Source organism: Artibeus jamaicensis, unplaced genomic scaffold (genome assembly GCF_021234435.1).
Source record: "Artibeus jamaicensis isolate MK-2021 breed Jamaican fruit bat unplaced genomic scaffold, CSHL_Jam_final contig_233, whole genome shotgun sequence".
NCBI lineage: Eukaryota > Metazoa > Chordata > Mammalia > Chiroptera > Phyllostomidae > Artibeus > Artibeus jamaicensis.
Genome location: NW_026521486.1, coordinates 11,801,221 through 11,820,856, shown reverse-complemented (window position 1 = coordinate 11,820,856; position 19,636 = coordinate 11,801,221). Strand labels below are relative to the sequence as shown.

At 48.9% G+C, this 19,636-nt stretch overlaps 1 protein-coding gene across 1 annotated transcript in view; it reads left to right on the top strand.

Moving 5' to 3' along the window:
- Positions 1 to 15,925, top strand: part of RFX4 (regulatory factor X4) — a gene marked incomplete at its 5' end in the record, with an annotated part of 105,386 nt that extends 89,461 nt beyond the window's left edge. Inside the window, 3 exons of the mRNA XM_037160584.2 lie at positions 3,478 to 3,640; positions 5,346 to 5,484; positions 14,426 to 15,925. Coding sequence (XP_037016479.2) covers positions 3,478 to 3,640; positions 5,346 to 5,484; positions 14,426 to 14,698 — 575 coding nt within the window. The remainder of the gene's footprint in view (positions 1 to 3,477; positions 3,641 to 5,345; positions 5,485 to 14,425) is intronic.
- Between the last annotated feature and the right edge of the window lie 3,711 nt (positions 15,926 to 19,636).

Genomic DNA, 19,636 nt, shown 5'->3' with positions numbered 1-19,636 from the left:
AAAGGGTTTCTCACCCAGGCCGGTAGGTGTTAATCTGCTTAAGCCTGCCTGAGTGCGTCTGTGAGGTTGCTGGCACATGGCCATTTAGGGGTTTTGTTTCCCAGACCACAGGAGCCCATTTTTCCAGGAGTTCCACTGGCTTTCTGTTTGATAACGTCTATTTCTAGCAGCACTGCTCCTTCGACAACAAATTCCATGGGACAGAAATTTACTGAACACCTACTATTTGGCAAACCCCTCTGTTGGGGATACAGAGATGAATAAGGAGCTCACGCAAAAGTAACTTCTGCATTCTCTCAGGTGATGGCTATTATTACTGCATCGTCCTGCTGCTTGGGGAGGGGGGCGTGCAGGGCAGAGAAAATCCTTGGCTTCCTTAGCGGCCCCCTTTCAGTCCCATCGACCTCGCTGTGCTCTCCCGGGTTCCAGGGGCTTCGAGGGTTAATTACTTGCTGGCTGTGGCTGGTTCATTGTTCTTCCCACCCCCTTCCAATTTTGCCTAGTATAGTTTAATGTTTTTCTCTTCAAAGAGGCAATACCCCTTCATTATAGAAGAATACAGATAAGCAAAAATGAAGAAAAAGTTTTAAGCCATCCTCAATTCCACCACCTAGAGATAACCTGGTTTCATAAAAAGGCTACTTCCAAAATTATAACGGTAATTTCACATTTCACACGCGGTGCCAAATACAGAGGACGGCCATTGCATCAAATCCAGTCACCTGGGACGTGATCCTTTCGGGGGGGTTCCTCCACTCTTCTTGCAGTTGTTACAGATAATGTGGGGGGGGCTGTTGTGGGGAATGTGGGGTAAATGTGCAAACTGGGAAGGGGGGCATTTAGCCGCGCTGGTGGGCAAGCATCAGTCACTCTACAGGAAAACCTGTTCGGAACTTCGCTGTCGTTAGCTAAGTGACTGTTGCTATTCCAATATTTTGTCCTTGGTGACAGAATCTGACCCAAGAAACTTGTCTTTCTTCCTTAGAATCTGAAATGGGAAATATAGAAATTTCTAGTTCAAGCGAGTATGATATAAGAACACCTGAATTCATGATGAAGAGTGTTTGAATATCATTAAAAGCTACCCTGTGTCAGACTCTTTGATATATGTGATCTCAGTTAATTCTCACAATAGTCCTTGAAGACAGACATTATTATCCCTATTTCGCAGATGGGGAAAGAAAGGCTCATAAAGCTTAAGAGGCTTGCCCAGGATCTTACCTACAGTCCACGGCAGCACTAGGACCCAGAGTGAGCAGGTGTTACAGCAGAGTAAGGGGAGAGAGTGTGGCAGACCAGGGTTCAGAGCCCCACCGGGCCACCCACTCACTCTGGGACCTCGGGCAAGTTGTTTGACACACTGTGTTTCCCTAGACAGGACTTTCCTGTGTCACCGGTAGCCCGAAGTGAGTGTTGACATAGTGACTGTCGTAAGGACCAGGCATGCAGCCCATCGTCAGGGTGGTGTTGAGGACCCCATCGAACAATTCACAGCTGCCCCTTCATGAGAGTGTCTGGAGGAAGTCCCTGTTTGTTCTGAATGCCAAGGACAGCACGCTCCTGAGTGATTTGTTTACTGAGCTGTGGCTCCCAACCGGTCAGGTTTCCCTGTTAGCACCGGCTCCTGGGAAACTGAGCCATATCCCAGGCTCGCCCAGAAAGAGTTTGGACCTTCAGGGTACAGACCTTCATCTCATTCCTGCTTGCACGTTTTGCTCCAACTTTGTTTTAGTTTCTTCTCCCACTACCTGGGGATGGTATTCCCGTCAGGAGTGTCTGTCCTGCACTTGGTGCGGTGCCTGGCCCGTGGTAGATGCTCAGTCCATGGCGTCTCTGTTGTGCTCTGCAACTGCACTTGTGTCACCTCACAAAAAAGGCATTTTGGGCATTCCAGAAGATTCCCCAGTCTATATGAGGGTTCGGTACGAAGTTCTTTTCAGAATAAACACATGTACTTAAATAGGATGCTGCTTCCACAACGCGTTACTGGTACTCCTCACTGGGTATCTGTCACGTAGCTGGTGCAGGGTCGATCCACCGGCTGCCCCTCCTCCCGCTCTGGGCCAACCCATCTGCTCTCATGTGCTGTTTGCAAGAGTCTGGGATGGAATGAACTGAATTTTAAAAATGAAAACCTTTTCTTTATCTTTCCAGAGGAATTTTAAGATTGAAATGATCTGCTGCAGAATATACAGGATTGGAGAACCAAGTTTTTCTCTTCTAAAAACAGTCCTCCCTTAACCAATTCTTTAGTTTTTCATTTGCCAACAAGGGGGGAGTTAAGTCCGTATTCTACTTTCTAAAACAGGTTTAATTATTTCCACTATGTCAACATTCTAGAATTTATCAGAAATTAAGTTAACAAGTTTATTGTCAAGTTATTATGAGCTTATTAAATAACATAAGCTTATTTATTATTAGTAGTGATTTCTTAAACTACCATTTTTAATTCTAACCATCTCATAAAATTCTTAAGCATCTTGCGTGTTTTTGATTTTGTCAACTTTTTTTCTCAGTCCCAGCACCTTCAAGGTATCCAATTAAAAAGTAAATTAGTGACATTAATAATATGTATGGAATAGGTCACGGTTAAGGTCACTGTCTTATAATCTTCAAGCAGAGCAGAGCCCTGGACAAGCAGAGCCCAATAATCTACTTATGTTTGCTTAAGGCAATTTACTGGGTCCTTAACACCTGTTGAGTGTGAAGTTATTTTTCTAGGCTTGTCTGGGCTACACTGCCCAAGCTCCTTTCATTCTCACTCCTTCCCTGCCTCCTTCTTTTTTCTTTTCTTTCCTTTCCTTTCCTTTTTTCTTTTTTCTTTTCTTTTCTTCTTTCTCTCTTTCTCTCTTCCTTCCTTCCTTCCTTCCTTCCTTCCTTTCTTTCTTTCATCTTTCCTTTCCTATTTCTTCCTTTTAAAAATTTCACTGAAAGTCTTTTGGCCTCGAGGCTCTGTGCTAAACACTGGGGGCTAAACAGACAAAGCCTCTGACCTCATGGAGTTCACAGTCCGTTGCAGGTGGGAATAGGCATTAATCAATCACATTTGTTAACTGATTAAGATGACAAACGGTGGTAGGCACCATATTGTGATTAGGATTACAATTGTGGTTGGCAGTGTTGATTGTGGTCGGGGTCTGATCCAGTCTGGGGTTAAAAGACATATGACATATGTCTTCTCTAAATTGACATATGAAGAATGCGTGGGTACCAAGGGAAGTGCGAGGGTTCCAGGCAGCAGAAACAACGTGTGCAAAGGCCCTGTGGTGCTGGGAATCGTGGTACTTTGGAAAGGAAGATATTTTGGCTGGATGTAGAGGATGCTGCTGGTGAGGTCAGCAGTCCCAGAGACCCACGCTTTGTAAAGATTTTGGCTGTCCACTTACGTGCAATGGGAAACCACTGAAATGTTCTAAGGAAGAGCTGGAGGTGCGAGAGCGGTGCTAGTGACTGATGCATCTCGATTTTCCTCTGTAGGAGCGATGCAGTCATACACGTGGTCTCTAACGTACACAGTGACTACGGCCGCAGGGTCCCCAGCTGAAAACTCCCAACAGCTCCCCTGTATGAGAAGTACTCATGTGCCTTCTTCCTCGGTCGCACACAGGATACCAGTTTATCCTCACAGAGAGGAGCACGGGTAGGTGACTTACTTTGAATGTGATTTTAAAGAGCAGTTGTTTTCTCAAAGGACAGGAAGAGCACCAGCGTCTGTTGAGTTCTCACAGTGTGCACAGCGCCACACCGAGTGGAATTGTCTCGTGCAGCCCCCACCATGGCCAGGCGCGATGGGTGTCAGTGACCCCACTTTACAGGTGAGGAAATTGAGAGACGTGGTTGATGAGCTTCGGCTCCTCTAAGTCCCACAGCTGGTAAACGTGGGGTCCAGACTGAGCATCCGCCTGCCTCCAAAGCCTGTGTCCGTCCCCCTGTACTCCTCTAAAGTCTCAGCTGAAAACGCCCATTCAGCTTCGCCCCTCGGTGGCTCCTCATGCACCTCGTAGCCGTACACAGCTCCATGGTAGGTCCCAGTCCTTCATGGCCGCTTAGAGGAGGCCTTCCCCACTTGAGAGCTGGAGGACCCTGGGGGGCGGTACTTGTGAATGGGCTTCAGGGAATCCCTGTGGGTTCCAATGGTGTTCTGGACCCTGAATAAATAAATCCTTCATTTTGCCTATATTATACAGTGATGTTGCTATGATGAATGAACTACAAATCCACTTAAAACTGTTACCTGAATCAGTAGCTTTTTGCCATTATGCACTGTCTTTATCAAAAGATACAGATCTTATGATGTCTAATGTGCAGTGATCTGAAAAATGCTTATGATGTTAAGAAGGGCCCTTAATCTCAAGAAGGTGAGACTGCTGTGTGGGTGCAGTGAGCCTCACAAGCCAGGTTCCCACACACCAGCTATGGGGCACACGGGGCGGGGGTGGGGGGGAGCAGACGGAGGAGGAGGACCTCCTGGGTCCCTTCCTCACGGTGGCCCTGAGGGCGGGCGCAGGCCTGAGTTATTTCCATTGGTCCAGGTACCTCAGTCGTGCACCCATTATTTTTTCAGGGGGCTCTTAGAGTATTTCCCCACACTTAGAACAGACATTGAAAAGTATTTCAGAGAGCTTTTTGATTCTGCAGGAATGGTAAAATAGACACCCATGTGGTCATATGCCAGCATCTTTGCTGTATGTACAGTTAAGAACAGCAATGAGAAGATCCCGTGTGTCCATAGGACATCCTTTTTATAGAGTGTCTTCACACACATGACCTCCGAATAACCACGAGCAGCATGTTTACAGATGGCAGAAACAAGTAGCCTGAGGCCCCACGGTGGGAAAGTGGTGGAGCCGTGCTCAGAGCCGGGCTCTCTGGCACCCAGGTCACCGTGCTGTGGCGTCTCATCCCAGGAGACAGCTCACAGAAGGCACCGCCTTCCTCCCCATCATGGGGAAACCGAGGCCTGAACAAGACGAAACCATAAATCCCAAAGGAGTCACTCCTTTGTTTTTCTATTTGACTTTAGGCTATAATACGGGCCTTTTAGTACAACAGGAGTAGGTTTCCATCACTAATTGTGTTCAGCTCAGGGCCAGCTTTCATCCCCTGAGCACTGGCTGGGCGGTAAGGGAGACGTACCGAGGGGAGGAGGAAAACCAGCCTGGGAGTTTAAACTTAGCACAGCCAAGCCCCAGAGTGGAGATGGTAAGACTCAGGGGGGAAAGAGGAAAAAAATAATAGGAGGAAAAAAGGATGAAAAGCAAATTAGGTTGATTTTTTAAAGATGTCAAACTGATTTGTTCTCCCTGCTATTACTCATAATATTCGATGCGCTTAATGTGTTTCAGCTACACGGGAAGCTATAACTATGGGAGCTATGGCAACCAGCATCCTCCACCGATGCAGAGCCAGTACCCGGCCCTTCCTCATGAGGCAACACTCTCTGGACCACTCCACTACACCCCGTACCACAGGAGCTCTGCACAGGTGAGTGGATGGACCTGCTTGCTTGCCCAGGCCAGGTCTAGTCAATGTAACACAGTTAGTAAGCACCTTCTGTATACTGTACATGCAGCCTGTGTGTCACCAAGGAGGGGATGGCCTTCTCATTGTCACTTCGGCCCTTCGGTGGCTGCCCACACTGGGTGTCAACCACATTCACGCTCCACTTTCACGCATGTGGGTGCAAAACAGTTGTCTGCAGATCCGCCCTCTCTTTGACTTCTCTGATCCCAGGACCAAACTGGCTGTGATGTCTGTCGCCCTTTCTCAGACAGCCCCCCGCAGACTGGGCCTCGGGTCCCCTTTCCCATCACCAGTCTCGTGGTGCAGTGCAGACCCTCCCTGAGTCCTGCCAGGACTGTCGCCTCGGCATCATTCCAAACGGCGTCTCGGTCTCCCCTGTGTGTTCTCCTCAGTCCGGCCCACACACCCACCCTCACCAGAAGGATCCCCCTGCAGTGGACCTTGTGTCATTCTCAGGCCGCACATGTCCTTTGGCTCCTCACTGTCTAGCGAACCACATCGGTCCTCTGTGGCCTGGGTGATGGAAATAGTGGTGGCACCCGTGACACCGGAGTAGGGTACTCGAGTTGTCTGGGACACTTTGCTGTGCACTGGCCCCAGACACAGCTGGTCACTAATTCCATTCAATTCTGCATCCTCAGTGTCTCTGCATTTCTACTGATCTTGCCTCAGCTCAGGTCTTCGTCTGACCTAGATGACGGCCAAAGCCTTCCCGTTGGTCTCCGTATCACTAGACTTGTCTCACTTCCGTTCTCTCCTCTGCACTGCAGCTAAAGGAATCTTTTGGGAAAAACCCAGGTGGTCATAATACCCTTTTTTTTATGTCGTTTTCAGAGCCAAGTTCATTTTCTTAGCACGTGGGTCTCTCTAGACTCATTATCATCTGGCCTCTGCCTGCCTTTCTGGCCTACAAATGACAGCCTCCCCCCATCCCCAAATCTTTGCTTCAGCTATACCAACCGACATGCGGTCCCCTAGGTCTTTGCCGAGATTGTTTCCTCTGGCGTGGATTCTCTTCCCCAGCCCCTTCTGCTTGCTGCTCAGGACAAGCACCCCATGGTCTTTGTGGCACTTCCTGACACTGCCTCCTTCCTTTCTCCAGGACCTTATAAGGCCCTACTCCTCTGTATGCGCACAGCACCCTGGGCTTTCCTCCACTGCTAACACTTCTCACACTGTTACCATCGCTGACTTTCCTGACTCCCACGGGAGACCCCAAAGCTCCTTGAAGGCAAAGTTAAGTCTAGTACCCCTGGGTCATAGGACAAGCCGCCAGAAAGAACAGCATGTTGTGTGCTGAGTACTTTACCCCTCATCATGGTAACCCTTGCAGAAAAGAAAGGGAGAGTCACTTGCCCAAGGACTTGAACCCAGGCAGTGGGGCCTAGCTGTCCAAGCTTTTAAGCACCAGCCTGTGTTGCCTCTCGTACAAGGGCATTGTCTGAGCATTTATGGAACAGGTGAGCAAACAGGAGGTGGGGTCAGCATAAACAAGTGTGGTACATGCACCAAGGACGCCCACCTGGTTCTGCAGGTGTGGGAGCCACGGTGGGTTTGTGAGCCCGGGAGTCGCAAGATGAGAGCTATGCTTAAGAAAAAGAGCCCTGGCAGCACTGAAAGCATGAACCAGAAAGGGGGCTGGAAGAGGCAGGGAGCTCTGCTCCCCAGCGCCTGCAGGAGTGGAGAAGAGAGAGGGCAGGACCTGAGCTAGGGCAGAGGCTGCAATTACATCAGCTGTCAGCACACTGACTGGCCTCAGAGGGAGGGCACCGAGGAGAATGTATCCACGATACTCGGCACTTGGGGCAAACGGGGGTCTGTTTGGATTTCCATCTGCAGTACCGAGGGGAGCCCTAGCATAATCCCCAGACAAGCCAAGAAGTTGATTCCACTAAATCACCCCCTGGGGCATTCATTATAGATCTCCAACTGCGTCACACAGAGATGCCACCTCCTTAGATACTGCTTCTCTTGGGAGAAGAGTCTGCTCCTCTCTGTGATCCGCCAACTGACTTAGGGCTGCGGCTGCTATGGACTGGGTCACCCTTAACACAGCATCAACAGTTCCTTCATTCACTCACTCATTCATTCATTCATTCACCCCTCAAACGACTGTCAGTGCCTGCTGTGTAGCAGCCGCTGCTGTGGCCTCTGAGAATACAGTGGAGAATGAGACGGAAACGTGCCTGCTTTGGGGAAGCTGAGGCTCCAGTGAGAGACTCTAGTCTCCACAGCAGTGGGGACATGAAGCTAACACCCCAAGCCACAGCTCCTGACATTATCTTCCCCTTTCTTCACTCCCTCGTCCCTCCCCATGAAATTTCTGCAGCTGGTTTTCTGGGGGTGATGTTTTTAAAGCCATTGCTATATAAGAAAATCCAGGGTCTCCTAAAGGCCGTGTGGTCCCTGGTGATCTGCAGCAGCTGCTCTAGAAACCACAAGAGTCCTCGACTGGAGCACTCTCATCTGACAGTGGGCTTCATAGATAGAAGGGCCAAGGACTAAACGAAAGCCTAGGGAGGAGCCCTGTGAACCCAGACGAGGATATCTTGTGAGGTGACAGGTCCCTGGCGGGCTTCTTCACCACCATGCCCTGTGGCCCTTAGACAAAGGCTTGGACAGCCTCTGACCCCACCACACACACATGTTCACACTCACACTCTGCACTCCACAGCTTCTGCTGCAGTCTCCATTTAGAAAGAGGGGTGGGGAGAAGTTAATTTTATCACATCTTTACTACATTGATGAGTGAGGCCAGTGCTTCTGGAGAAGGTACTGTTTAAGACAAAGCATCTTTTGTTTTTCATTAACATTTATGCATCAAGCGCCATCTTAGGCACTTTCAAGCATGCTTAATTCTTGCAACCTTGGGAAGAAGGCATTTTCCTCTAGTTTTCGAAGCTGAGGAAAAGGCCTAAAAAGGTAATTGGCCCCAGGCCATGCATCCAGTAAGTGGCAAGCAGCCCCAAATGCAAACGCTCCAGCGCTCCACCCCAGGTCTCCGGCACTGAACACCACTGCGCTGGTGTGTACTTGGAGGGCGAGAGGTGAATTCAAACGGTTACTGCAGCTATTCTCAGGAAGTTTCAAGTTTCCAGAGAGAAGACTCACACAGCCAGGATAACCTTACTTCTTTCCTCTCCTGGGACTTTGGCTTAAGGTTGAGCGTCTAGTGGGAAATCCAGTGCAGGGCTAATTAGTTTTAGCTTTCCAGAGCAGAGGTCAAACTCTTCCAATCCTTAGTACTGCCTATCACACTTCATTATATCAGATTCACTGGTATAGCAGTCCGAGTTGAAGAAAAATTGCAGTTGTGAAATATGGCTAGAGAATGTCATGTGTCATCAGCTCAAACTAACTTGTTGGCTTGGCCAAAAAGTCCGTATGTTTTTTTCTGTAAAATAAAAGACACAGTTTTCATTTTCACCAATAACTTTATTGATTTGGATGTTTTGAGTATGTCGGCTACCTCCCGCTATGGCTTCTAGTGGGTAGAGGCCAGGGGCGCTGCTAAACATCTTCCAATGCACAAGACGGCCCCACAGCAAAGAATTATTTGGCCAAAATATCAATAGTGCCAAGAAACTTTGCAAACCACTTTTGACATGTTTGATCGATCACAGCACCTCCTCCATACACTGCACAAATGTTTTTTTGTTTCAGTTGCATTTTTACCTCTCTTGAAATAATAAAGCCTAATACACTGAAAACATTGCCTATTCCATCTTTATTATTAAAATGCCTGTACAGAAACTCAGGAATTTTGATGTTTTCTTTTAATGCACACTGATGTGACAGTTGTCACAATACAATCTAACAAAATTGTTTCAAATGAAGTTAAAGATAACTAAGCACTACTAGAGCCACTGTACGGAAAAAAAGTGACGGATTTTTTTTTGCCAACCCAATACATACCTGCCAGGTTTGCCTTACAGAACTGATACAACATACCTGTGAAGTGCAATAATTGTATGCATCCCAGCCCTTACATAGTCAAAGTAATCGGTAGTCATTTGTTTTCTGAGCTAGAGCATATGTGTGCCTTTGCTTTTATTGCTGATTGGCACAACACATCCTTTCTTTCTGGATAATACAACAGTAAGTCTCCAGCCCTATTTGAATTCTTATAAGCTAGTCCAGGTGAATGAGGCTTCACAGTGTACAGTTTAAATTGTTTCAGAAAAACACGCTTGTTGCAATGCTGCTGCCCTGGTCACATCAGAGTCCGTGAACAGGGGATCTCGTCAGCTGCACCTTCCCAGGTTCCCCTTCTCATGCCTGACCCAAAAGAGAAAACAAACCAGACCCAGTACACAGCTACCAAATATTTCTCCGAGCCTCATTCAACACATGTTCATGGAACGTGCACCCTTTCCGCAGCCATGAGTGTAAGCTGGGAATGTAAACTTAAGCTCAAAAGCCATTCGATCAACCAGAAGCTGTGAGTCCGGACGTACACACAGAGGGGACTGCAGAGCTGTTCCTCATTTCTCCTCTGGATGGTCAAGGCCCCGCCTTGCCCGCCTGTCAGTCACTGGGCTCTCACAGAACCTCTGTCTCAACCCAGATCAGCTCAGAGCCAGGGGGTCCTCCGTCTCTGAGTTTGCTTAGGGGGCTGTGCTCTGGGATTGCATCCTGGGCCAGAGGGGAGACAAGTCAGTCAGCCCTAGTGGTGGAGGATTTCCGACGCCAGAGCCAGGTGCCAGGGGTTCAAATGACTGCTCTGCCTCTGGTGCTGCAAGGTCCACGTGTGAAAACTGGGATCGTTATAGTACCTATTTCACAGGGCTGTTCTGAGGGATGAGTTCATAAAGATTAGAACAGGGGCTGGTTCCCGGTGAGCACTGTTTGTGTGTATTGCTGTTATCCTTTGTACCACCAGTTTTATTTTGTGTGATTACAGAATTAATTACACAAAACCATACCAAACCATAGCAACCGTACCGACTCTGTGAGGGCAGGGGCCAGGCCGGGTCCTTCTATTCTGACCATTGTATTCCCAGACCCCAGCATGGCCTTGCCCCTTAGTGGGTGCTCAGTATATACCTGTCGGTGCAACGAATGAATGAAATGAGTGGATGCTCTGGCACTAAGTTGCTGTGTGACCTCTGGCAGGTCATTTCCCCTCTTGACCTCAATCCCCTCACCTGTAAATGAGGGGAGGTAGGACCAGATGGTCAGTCACACGGGCTTCCCTTCATTAATGGACCACGGCGTTATGACTTGAGGAAGACTATTCATAATAGCTAACATGTTCCGAAAGCTCACTTCATGGACGTTCTCAGTGCTCCACGTGTAAGCCCCCAGTCAGTCCTGACCATCAAAGCTCAAAGGTCCGGGGTGGGGGAGCCGCGTCCTCCCGCAGCGGGAGGCGGGCAGAACCTCAGTGCGGTGAGAGCCGCCTTTCATAGGAAAACAGTTTGTGCTCCTGACCAGGCCACCTTTCACCCCTCGCTGAAGCAGCAGCCCATTTGGTCAGGCTCAGGGATAAAGGGCTCATTCTTCCCTCGCCATGTGCAGGAAAGTCAGCCCTGGTGTGGGGAGGCGTTTCTCAAAATAGAACGGCCTCACGTGGTTGCAGGGAGGCCCGGGGTCAGTCACAGCCGGGACGGACCGCGGCCTCAGCTGTGTGACTGAGCCTCTGACAGCTTGTGTACACACGCGAGTGTGCGCACACACACGTGCCCACAACCACACCTCACTCACCTCTCACGGGGCAGGACTGGTGAGTTAGCTCCTTTTCAACATCAACAGCAATGGCGTGTGATTTGACCCAGAAAATAGTAACTTCCTGTCACGGGCCCTCGACAAAAAGCGCCTTTATTGGGGCCGAGCTCTGGGGCCACCGCGTTTGTGCCCAGCAGGCTTAAGGGCCCTGCGCGGAACCGGATGTGAAGTGTGAAAGGTGAGGCGGTGCCACCGGCGGCCGGCGCTCCCCGCAGGCCAAATAGAGGCTTCATTGGTGGCGAGGCCGTGGCCGGAGCCTCTCCTCTTTCAATGGTCTCTTCACCGCTGGGAAAACGAGTCACTGACTCATTTGCAATTAGCTGACCTAACGGGACAGAATTTTCCGTGCCGGATTCTGTGGTAACAGAATTTTATTGTCACATTAGAGATATTTTGAGCCAGCCTCATTTCCAGGCAATTACTCTTTTGAGTCTGTGACACAGCCGCTGGGCACAGCTGCATCTAGGGGCCTCGACTGGGCACAAAAGCCATACTCTCTTGGGCTCCGAGGGTAGGAGGTTCCAACTCCGAACAGCGACATTTTACCTACACAGGCCAAGCCAGTGAGGACTGACAGAAGCAGGAAGCTGAGGCCTGGTCAGAATTGTAAGAACCCTGTGGCCCTGGACAGGTGGCTTAGCTGGTTGGAGTGTCACCCAGGCCGAACTATGCCAAAAGTTTGCAGGTTCAGTTCCCAGTCGGGCCGTGTACCTAAGTTGTGGTTGATCCTCAGTCGGGGCTTGTACAGGAGGCAGCTGATCGATGTGTGTGTGTGTCTCTGTCTCAAAAAGAAAATAATAATAATAATGAACCACGTCCTTAAGTGAGGATTAAAAAAAAGACCTGTGGTGGTAGGGGAGGAGGGAGCTGAGGGGAAAGGTGACACAGAGGTCAAGGTCATGGGCTGCATTTGCAGTAAGGAGCACTCTTCCTCTCCTGTGGAATTCAGAGGCGGGCCAGTCAGACTGAGGTGGGGAAAGGACCACGCCAGGACTGGGTTTTCACGCCAGCTCCTCCACCAGCTTGCGATGTGACTTTGGGATATGGTGGCGAATGTGAGAATGGCCAACCAGGAGCTTACGAAAGAGACAGTTTCCAAGCAGAATGGTGACATTCCTAGGGAGCAGCAGAGGGTGGAGCATTTAGCTTCTTGAGATAGGAAGTCCAGGAGTGTCTCTCTGCGGAGGTGGCTTTTGAGCTAAGATCTGAAGAATGATAAAAAGGCAGGCATGCAAGGGGCCTGGGGGTAAGGAGGGCGGCAGAGCAGAGTCACAGGCAGAGGACATGACAGGACAAAATTCCCCAGGAAGCAGCTTGGCACGGCGCGGGACCAGAGGGGGTGCCAGGGAGAGCACCTGGAGGTGAGGTGACATGTGTCCAGGGAGCTTGCTTGAGACAATATCAAGAGGCGGAAACAACCTTTTTGAGAACATTAAGACTGTAATATTCCTCAACAGTAGTTGTTTAATACCTGGGACCTTGCTTTCTCGAGCAGGGCCCAGGCTCACTGTGGCCCCTCTGGGATTTAGAGTGGGTCCCAGGCTCACACCACACTGCTCAGGCCCCAGTCCAACGTGTGGCTTCGCACAGCAGGTACCTGGGTGTGCTTAGGGTTTCTGATCTGACTGGGGACTGCGAAAGCCTTGGTGTGCTGTCAGTAGTCACCTTGGCAACAGCCCTCGGCGCCTTCGCCCGTGAGTTCCCAGACGCCACCTGCACCCATCCCCCTTTCCTACCTATTCTTTGACTGCAAAGTGGCTGTACTTTACTAGGTAGGGCACGCTGTCCTCAGCAGGACAGGCCCTCTCTACTAGAAGCTGGACCTGTCTCTCCCGACCCAGGAATCGCTGGTTTTCTTTGCATGGACCGGGTCGAACAGCCTCCCCCTGCTTCCCTCGGGCTCCCACTCAGAAGAGGCAGAGCCATTCATTCCCTTTGGCTCCCTCGACTGCAAGCAGCAGCCACTGTTGTCAGAACCTCTTCTCCGGCTGTCTAGGCTTCAGCCTGTCTGTCTCCTTCACAGGAGGCAGCCTCCCACCTAATCCCTTGGGACTCCACTCTCCAACTGTCAGGGAAGACAGATGGGGAGCAGAAGAATTCACACATTCACACACACTCTCTCTCCCCTACCCGCTGTCCTTGCCATCCTTGGTGACTGGCTCCTGTCCTTGGTGGGGTGGCCCTGAGCACAGCAAGGAAATCTCTGTGTGGACTGGCCAGCAAACTGAGAGCCTCCGAGCTCCTCCCCGTCTCCCCTCTGATTGTACTGAAGGTCTTATTTGCATAGCTGTCTTGGGAACCAAAAAGGAAAAAAAAAAGTAAAGAAGCAGCCCTTCCTGGGCACTCTCTTATCTCTTATTCTTTCTAGAACTTCTTCCCTTCTTGGAGCTAGCCACATCTGCTTCCCTGACCTGCACAAAAGCACACCTCCCCTCCCCTCTCAGCTGGCTTATCTTGACTCCTTCCACATTCATACATGCCAAGCCCAATGATTTGCCATTTCTTGCTTAAGTATCTTCCAGGACTCCAGTGAATATGAACCAAAATGACAGATGTTCTTCAAATGATAGAATAACCTTTTGAAGTTGTTCACTTGCTTCTTCTTCAAAAGCCTGCTTTTAGGCTGCAGTACATAATCGAATTCAACTGTAAATGCTACTGTTAATGATGTCGGTGTGTTTTAACTGGCAGTATTGTTCTCCTGGGTTGATGGAGTAGGACCTATCACATCACCGTGACTAATGATAAAACCGACATCCATCCATACCTACTGGGACACGTTCTCACGTCCTTGTTCTTGCTCTCTCCCGAGCTCGCTCTCGCTCTCTCTGTCATACACACACTCTCTCCTGTGACACTCCTGGATTCCCAGTACAGCCATTCCTCCTTTGCGCTCTGACTTGCAAGACATTCCGGATAAAGAGCACAGAGTCTGTATTACTGGCTGAGCGCACACCAGTCCAACTCTGGCTCAGAAGCCCTTGGCATTTCTCCTGTTGGATATTCCCTAGACCAGGTTCAGTCTCTCTGTGGTTCAGCGATTTCCCTCCCATCAACTTTCACTAATAGCCTCTTAAGAAATTTAACTTAAAACAAAGTGTGAACATGACTGATATTGCGTATATGTAACTTTGAGCTAATTTTAACTTTGTGGAATTTCTTTCCCCTCAACAAGTACCCTTTTAATAGCCCCACTTCCCGGATGGAACCTTGTTTGATGAGCAGTACTCCCAGACTGCATCCTACCCCCGTCACCCCCCGATGGCCAGAGGTTCCCACAGCCAACACGTGCTACACAAGCCCGTCTGTGCATTCCACGAGGTACGGAAACTCTAGTGACATGTACACACCCCTGGCCACGCGCAGGAATTCTGAGTATGAGCACACGCAACACTTCCCTGGCTTCGCTTACATCAACGGAGAGGCCTCCACAGGGTGGGCGAAATGACTGCTCTCACAGGGATCCGTATTTAATATTAATAAGTATTAATAATAATAATAAACCCACCCCCTGGAAGACCTTATCTCTATACATTGTAATGTGTGAACCATTCCTAGGCGTCCATTTTCCTTGAGAACGAGAGGCTGGGATTCAGTGTGGCATGAATAAACTTTAGTTCAGAAACAGGACTCACTAAACATCAGTGGCACGGGGGTCCCGCAGCCAAGCCAGACTTGCCTTTCTACAGAGCACTACCCCGGGCAGGCTGGTCTGTGCCTTTTCCCTTTGTTCCACAACCTCGCTTTGTGTTGGCGACCACTCCCTGTAAGTTACTTATTTACCTGTTGACAAAAGCTCTTTAGTCTTTAAGGATGGATACTGGAGACAGAATCTGGTTTGTGTTCTTGGACGGGCACATAATTTACCAAGAGCATTCACCGTGCGTCTGTCATCTTCCTGTACAACGAACAGCCCTCACATATGTTCTGCACATCCCTTCGTCCTGGTGGTGCTTTGAGGGGCGCCAGGGCTAAATGGAGGTGTCTGGAGACACAAGATTCCCCGTTACGCTCCTGTCCGTCACAGTGCCTGCCTGGTTTGGGGATGCAAGCACTGTCTAGAGGGAAAGAAGAGGCCTGTTCTGTATGCCTTAAGTTGATTGAAGTTTGTAGGGGACCAGCTCTTCTACATACAAGTATTTGTCCTAAGTTTGCACAATGGCTAGTGTCAGCAGAAGGCAGGGGAGGGGTTCCCGAAAGTTCTGTGAGAATGTAGACGTATGGCATTGAGTGGCACACTCTGCTGTTAACGTTGTGAAACTGGACGGACCAAGCTTCAAAGTGTGAGAACGACTTTCACGGTTCCTTCATAAGACTATAATAATTTCCGACACTTTGATAGAAAAGATATTTCAAAGCTGTGCCTTTGAGCCTATACTATACTGTGTATGTGTGGAAATAAAAATGTATTGTACTTTTGGAAAATTTTTTCTTAGGCATTTTTCTGTCAGATTTGTAGCAATTTGTGAGGTTTGTTAGAGCTTAACATAGGTTTTTCTTTCTGTATTATAAAAAGCACCAAGCAATTATGGTGGACCTATTACCCCATGGGTAAGAAATAAATAGAAATATGACATCGGATGTTTTAGCAATTGTTCTGTAAATAAAATCTTTGATCACACCCACTCAGTGTGATAATCATGTCTACGGCTAAAATGGAAATAGTTTTATCTGTACAGTTGTGCAAGATATGAATGGTTTCACACTCAAATAAAAAGTATTGAAATGACCTGCTTCTTCATTTTGCGTCTGACGTGCGTGACCTCTGTCTGTGTGTGTAATATAAATACCACTCCAGATACTTAGGGTGTAAGTAGAAAAAACAGAACTAAGTGGTCCTTTAGGGTGGGGCTTTATCCAGTTCAGCATCATCTTGCCATAAAACCAGCATCAAAATTTGGATAGGCCCCACGTGCCCTCCTCAGCATCAGGTTAGCACCCACAGCCTGGCCGAGGTCTACAGGGGACCAGTTCTACACACAAGGACTTAAGTTTGCATGACGACTAACATCAGCGAAGGGCATTCAGCTCTTAAAGGGAACATTGCTCTTCGGCACCAGCATCATTAAGAAGTCCCCCCAGCCCCGTACTCAGTTCAGTATGCTTTAATGATCACTGGGTGTAAAGATATTTCAAGTGCAGAGCTTTAAATGCTAATAAACTTCTGGAACAGAACAAGTGACATTACTGAGTACTTAATAAGCACCAACAGATTCTCCTCCAGCACTGCATTTTGATTCTCGAGCTGAGGACTGAGGATATAAAGGCAGAATGTTTAAATGATTTGCTCAAACTGGAAGAATTTGGGAGCTATGCTAGAGAGTCAGAGCCAGAGAGTTCCAGAAATGGCAGTAGTGATATGTTAACTAAAAGGCACGAGAATTTGACAACTCAATTTGCTGCATTTTGAAAGATTTATTTTTAAAACCAAGCTCTTACTTGCTGTTGCATAACATATTTATACCTGAAAATGATTTTGATTAAAATGATATATTTTACATAGCATCCCCTTAAAAATTGAGCTACACTGATCTGCCAAAAGAAAGTAGGCACTGGGTTTCACACTCTGAAGGTACATTATTTGGTCTGTTGGCCATGATCCATGAGTTGGCTTTCTACAAGGGAAGAAGGGAGAGTGAAATTTCAGATTCAGTCGCTGCACAGAACAGACCCGCGGATGACCACAGGTCTCACGCTCCAACAGTCCAAAGCTAGCGCTCCAGAAATGAAAGGGTGCAATAAGTTTGACTTTTGACTTACTAATCACAAAAAAATAAAGCAATCACCAAATTCCCTAGCCAGGTAGCAGCAGTACATAACACCCATTTATAAGGAACAGCCAAAAGCTCACTAAAGGCACGATCTTTATGCAAAAACAGTCACAATCAACAAGGGCCTAAATCCCAGAGAATAAAGTGCTCACTCCAAGAACTTGGCAGGGGAGATGACGTGTGCCCCCTCCTCCCAGCCCGGCCAAGAGCTGGGAGCCACTGGGCATTCTCTCCAGAGCACAAGGAACCCATCTCTTGGGAGCTGAGCATACTGCCTGTGTTCCCAAATGTCCTCCACCTTCAACTTCAGAGCTGAGAAGGATCTGATTAGGAAAAGACAACAGCTGCTGTGAGCCCACTGCCTCAGATGCACCTTCTCTCCCTCTCCGATGGTTCCTACCCAGTCACCAGAATGGGAATGGGCAAGGTTGGCAGCTGGGAGTGGGGCCAGTCACTTGTCAGAGGCAGAACAGAAAAGTCTTGGCAATAAAGGGACACTCCCCTCTTTAGGACTCTTTCTGAAAAGAACTCTGCCAGCTTGAAGCTGGCTGGAGTCATGAACAGCAGCCAGGATGGCTCACCCACGTTGCAGGCCTGTGGCGTCCTAGGCATCCAGCCTGCTGTGTCCTTTGTCAGGCCTCTAAGATACCCCAGGTCTGAAAAGAAAGGGAATCTGTGGCCCCTCTGAGACAGCAACCCAGTCACAGACCAATCAAAACAGTGCCATTGGGTAAGCCCAACCTAAATGGGGAGAGGGACTCAAATCATGGAAAGAGACCTGAAAGGAAGCCTTGGCTTCACCACCATGTGACCTTGGGAAGGTCGCCTCCCACTCTGGACCCCAAGCAGCTATGTTATATGACTATGACATCCCAATTACAGTTTGTGTGCTGATGGCCCTGGGCCGGCAGATCCGGGTGAGGAGGGTGGACGGCTTAAGGAAAACAAAGGACGGACTGGCAGCTGGGCAGTGATTCAGGAAGACAGCCACAAGAGAGAAGGCGATGGCTCCACCAGCTGGTGCCCCAAACAGCCTGAGGTTTGTGCCCACGAGCTCAGCCCATGTCCCCGCACCACCATCATTGAGCAACATTCCACCCACTTCCGCGTAGCCAGCCCCACCCACTCCTCCTACACAGATCTGGGTAGCGGTCTTCTGATGTTTTCCCCGTCTTTCCAGATTTGTCCTTAGTATTTGCTTTAAAGTAATGTCAATCAAAATATCTCATGTGAACCTGGAGAAGAGCAAAAACTGGCTATCTGCCCCAGCTTCTTGCAACTCTTAAAGGCAGGATAGCAACATTTTCTTAAAAATCCTGGAAGGGGATAGTAAAAATACTCCAGTTATTGCAGGGGAAAGGGTGTGGGGAGGGGTTACTGTAGGTTTCTTGAGGCATAGAGTTCAGACTTACTCCAGAACCTAAAGCATGCAAATCATTATTGGAAGCTTAAGAGAAAAAGGAAAGGATATATGTACTGTCTTTAAAATATGGTAGAACTGAGGTTAATTCCTAGTTCCGCCATGGATGTTTTAGAAGGGGCACTCCTGCTCCAAGGAGGATTGGACTTCAGTGGTTCTCAACCCTGGCTGCCTGTTAGCATTACCTTGTCCCCTTTTTGAAATACCAATGTATAAGGTCCCACCCCCCAGTAAATAACTGACCTGGAATGGGACCCAGGTCATCAGATTGGTTAAGCTCCCCAGGTGATTCTAATATGCAGCCAAAGTTGAGAAACACGAACCCGTGCACCTTGAAGTACTAAGACCCAGAGATGGCTATTCCCTGCCCTTGCACCTCAAGGTTTTGTGTTTTTTAACAGGGTTCCAGCCTGTCCAGAGTAGAGGAAAGTGTCAATCCCCAATAACCTACACTGGTGACTTTCAACTGGTACATCACAAGAATTTTTAAAACATGCAACACCTGACTATCCAGGGGCACTGACCTCTTTTCCCTTAGATTGTCAAAAAACAAAACAAAACAAAACAACTGCAACCAACACAACAGCCACCGGTGTGAATGAATCATAATTATACCTATTTTTGTCAGGTCAACAAAAAATACATTTTCCTGATGCGCTGCAGAATTTTAGTCATTGATCTGGGTGTGCCATGAAATGAAAATGGCTGAAAATCGCTGACCTGCCCTGTGAACAGGCTCCCTGCAGCCGACAAGCTCCTGCCGGGACAAGCTCCTGCCGGCACGGTGCTGCGGGCCCTTCAGGCCAGCCCACCTCCCCACCACTGTCTAACCTGGCCCTTGTTTGCTTCAGTCCCCTGGAAGCCCCCCAAACTAAGCCAGCTTGGACACAGCCCTTGTGGTTTCCTCCTCTTCTGAGAAGGCCAGAACCTTTTGTGTTTCGTCAGCCTCCTCCTTGAAGCTCTCCCCATTCCTCTGCCTGCACCTCAGCCCCCCCCCCCCCCCGCCGCCGCCTTCTCACCCCCATATTTTGCTGCTTCTGGTGTAGGTGGGACGGAAGACGTGGGCCCCAAGAGTTGAGAAAAGAGCTGTTGCTAGGAAAGGGGTGTGGGTGAAGAGAGGGGGTGGCAGGAGAAATAGGGCTCCCCGGTTTTATTCCCCCCTTTGTCATCATAAATGCCTCAAGAGCTAAAACCA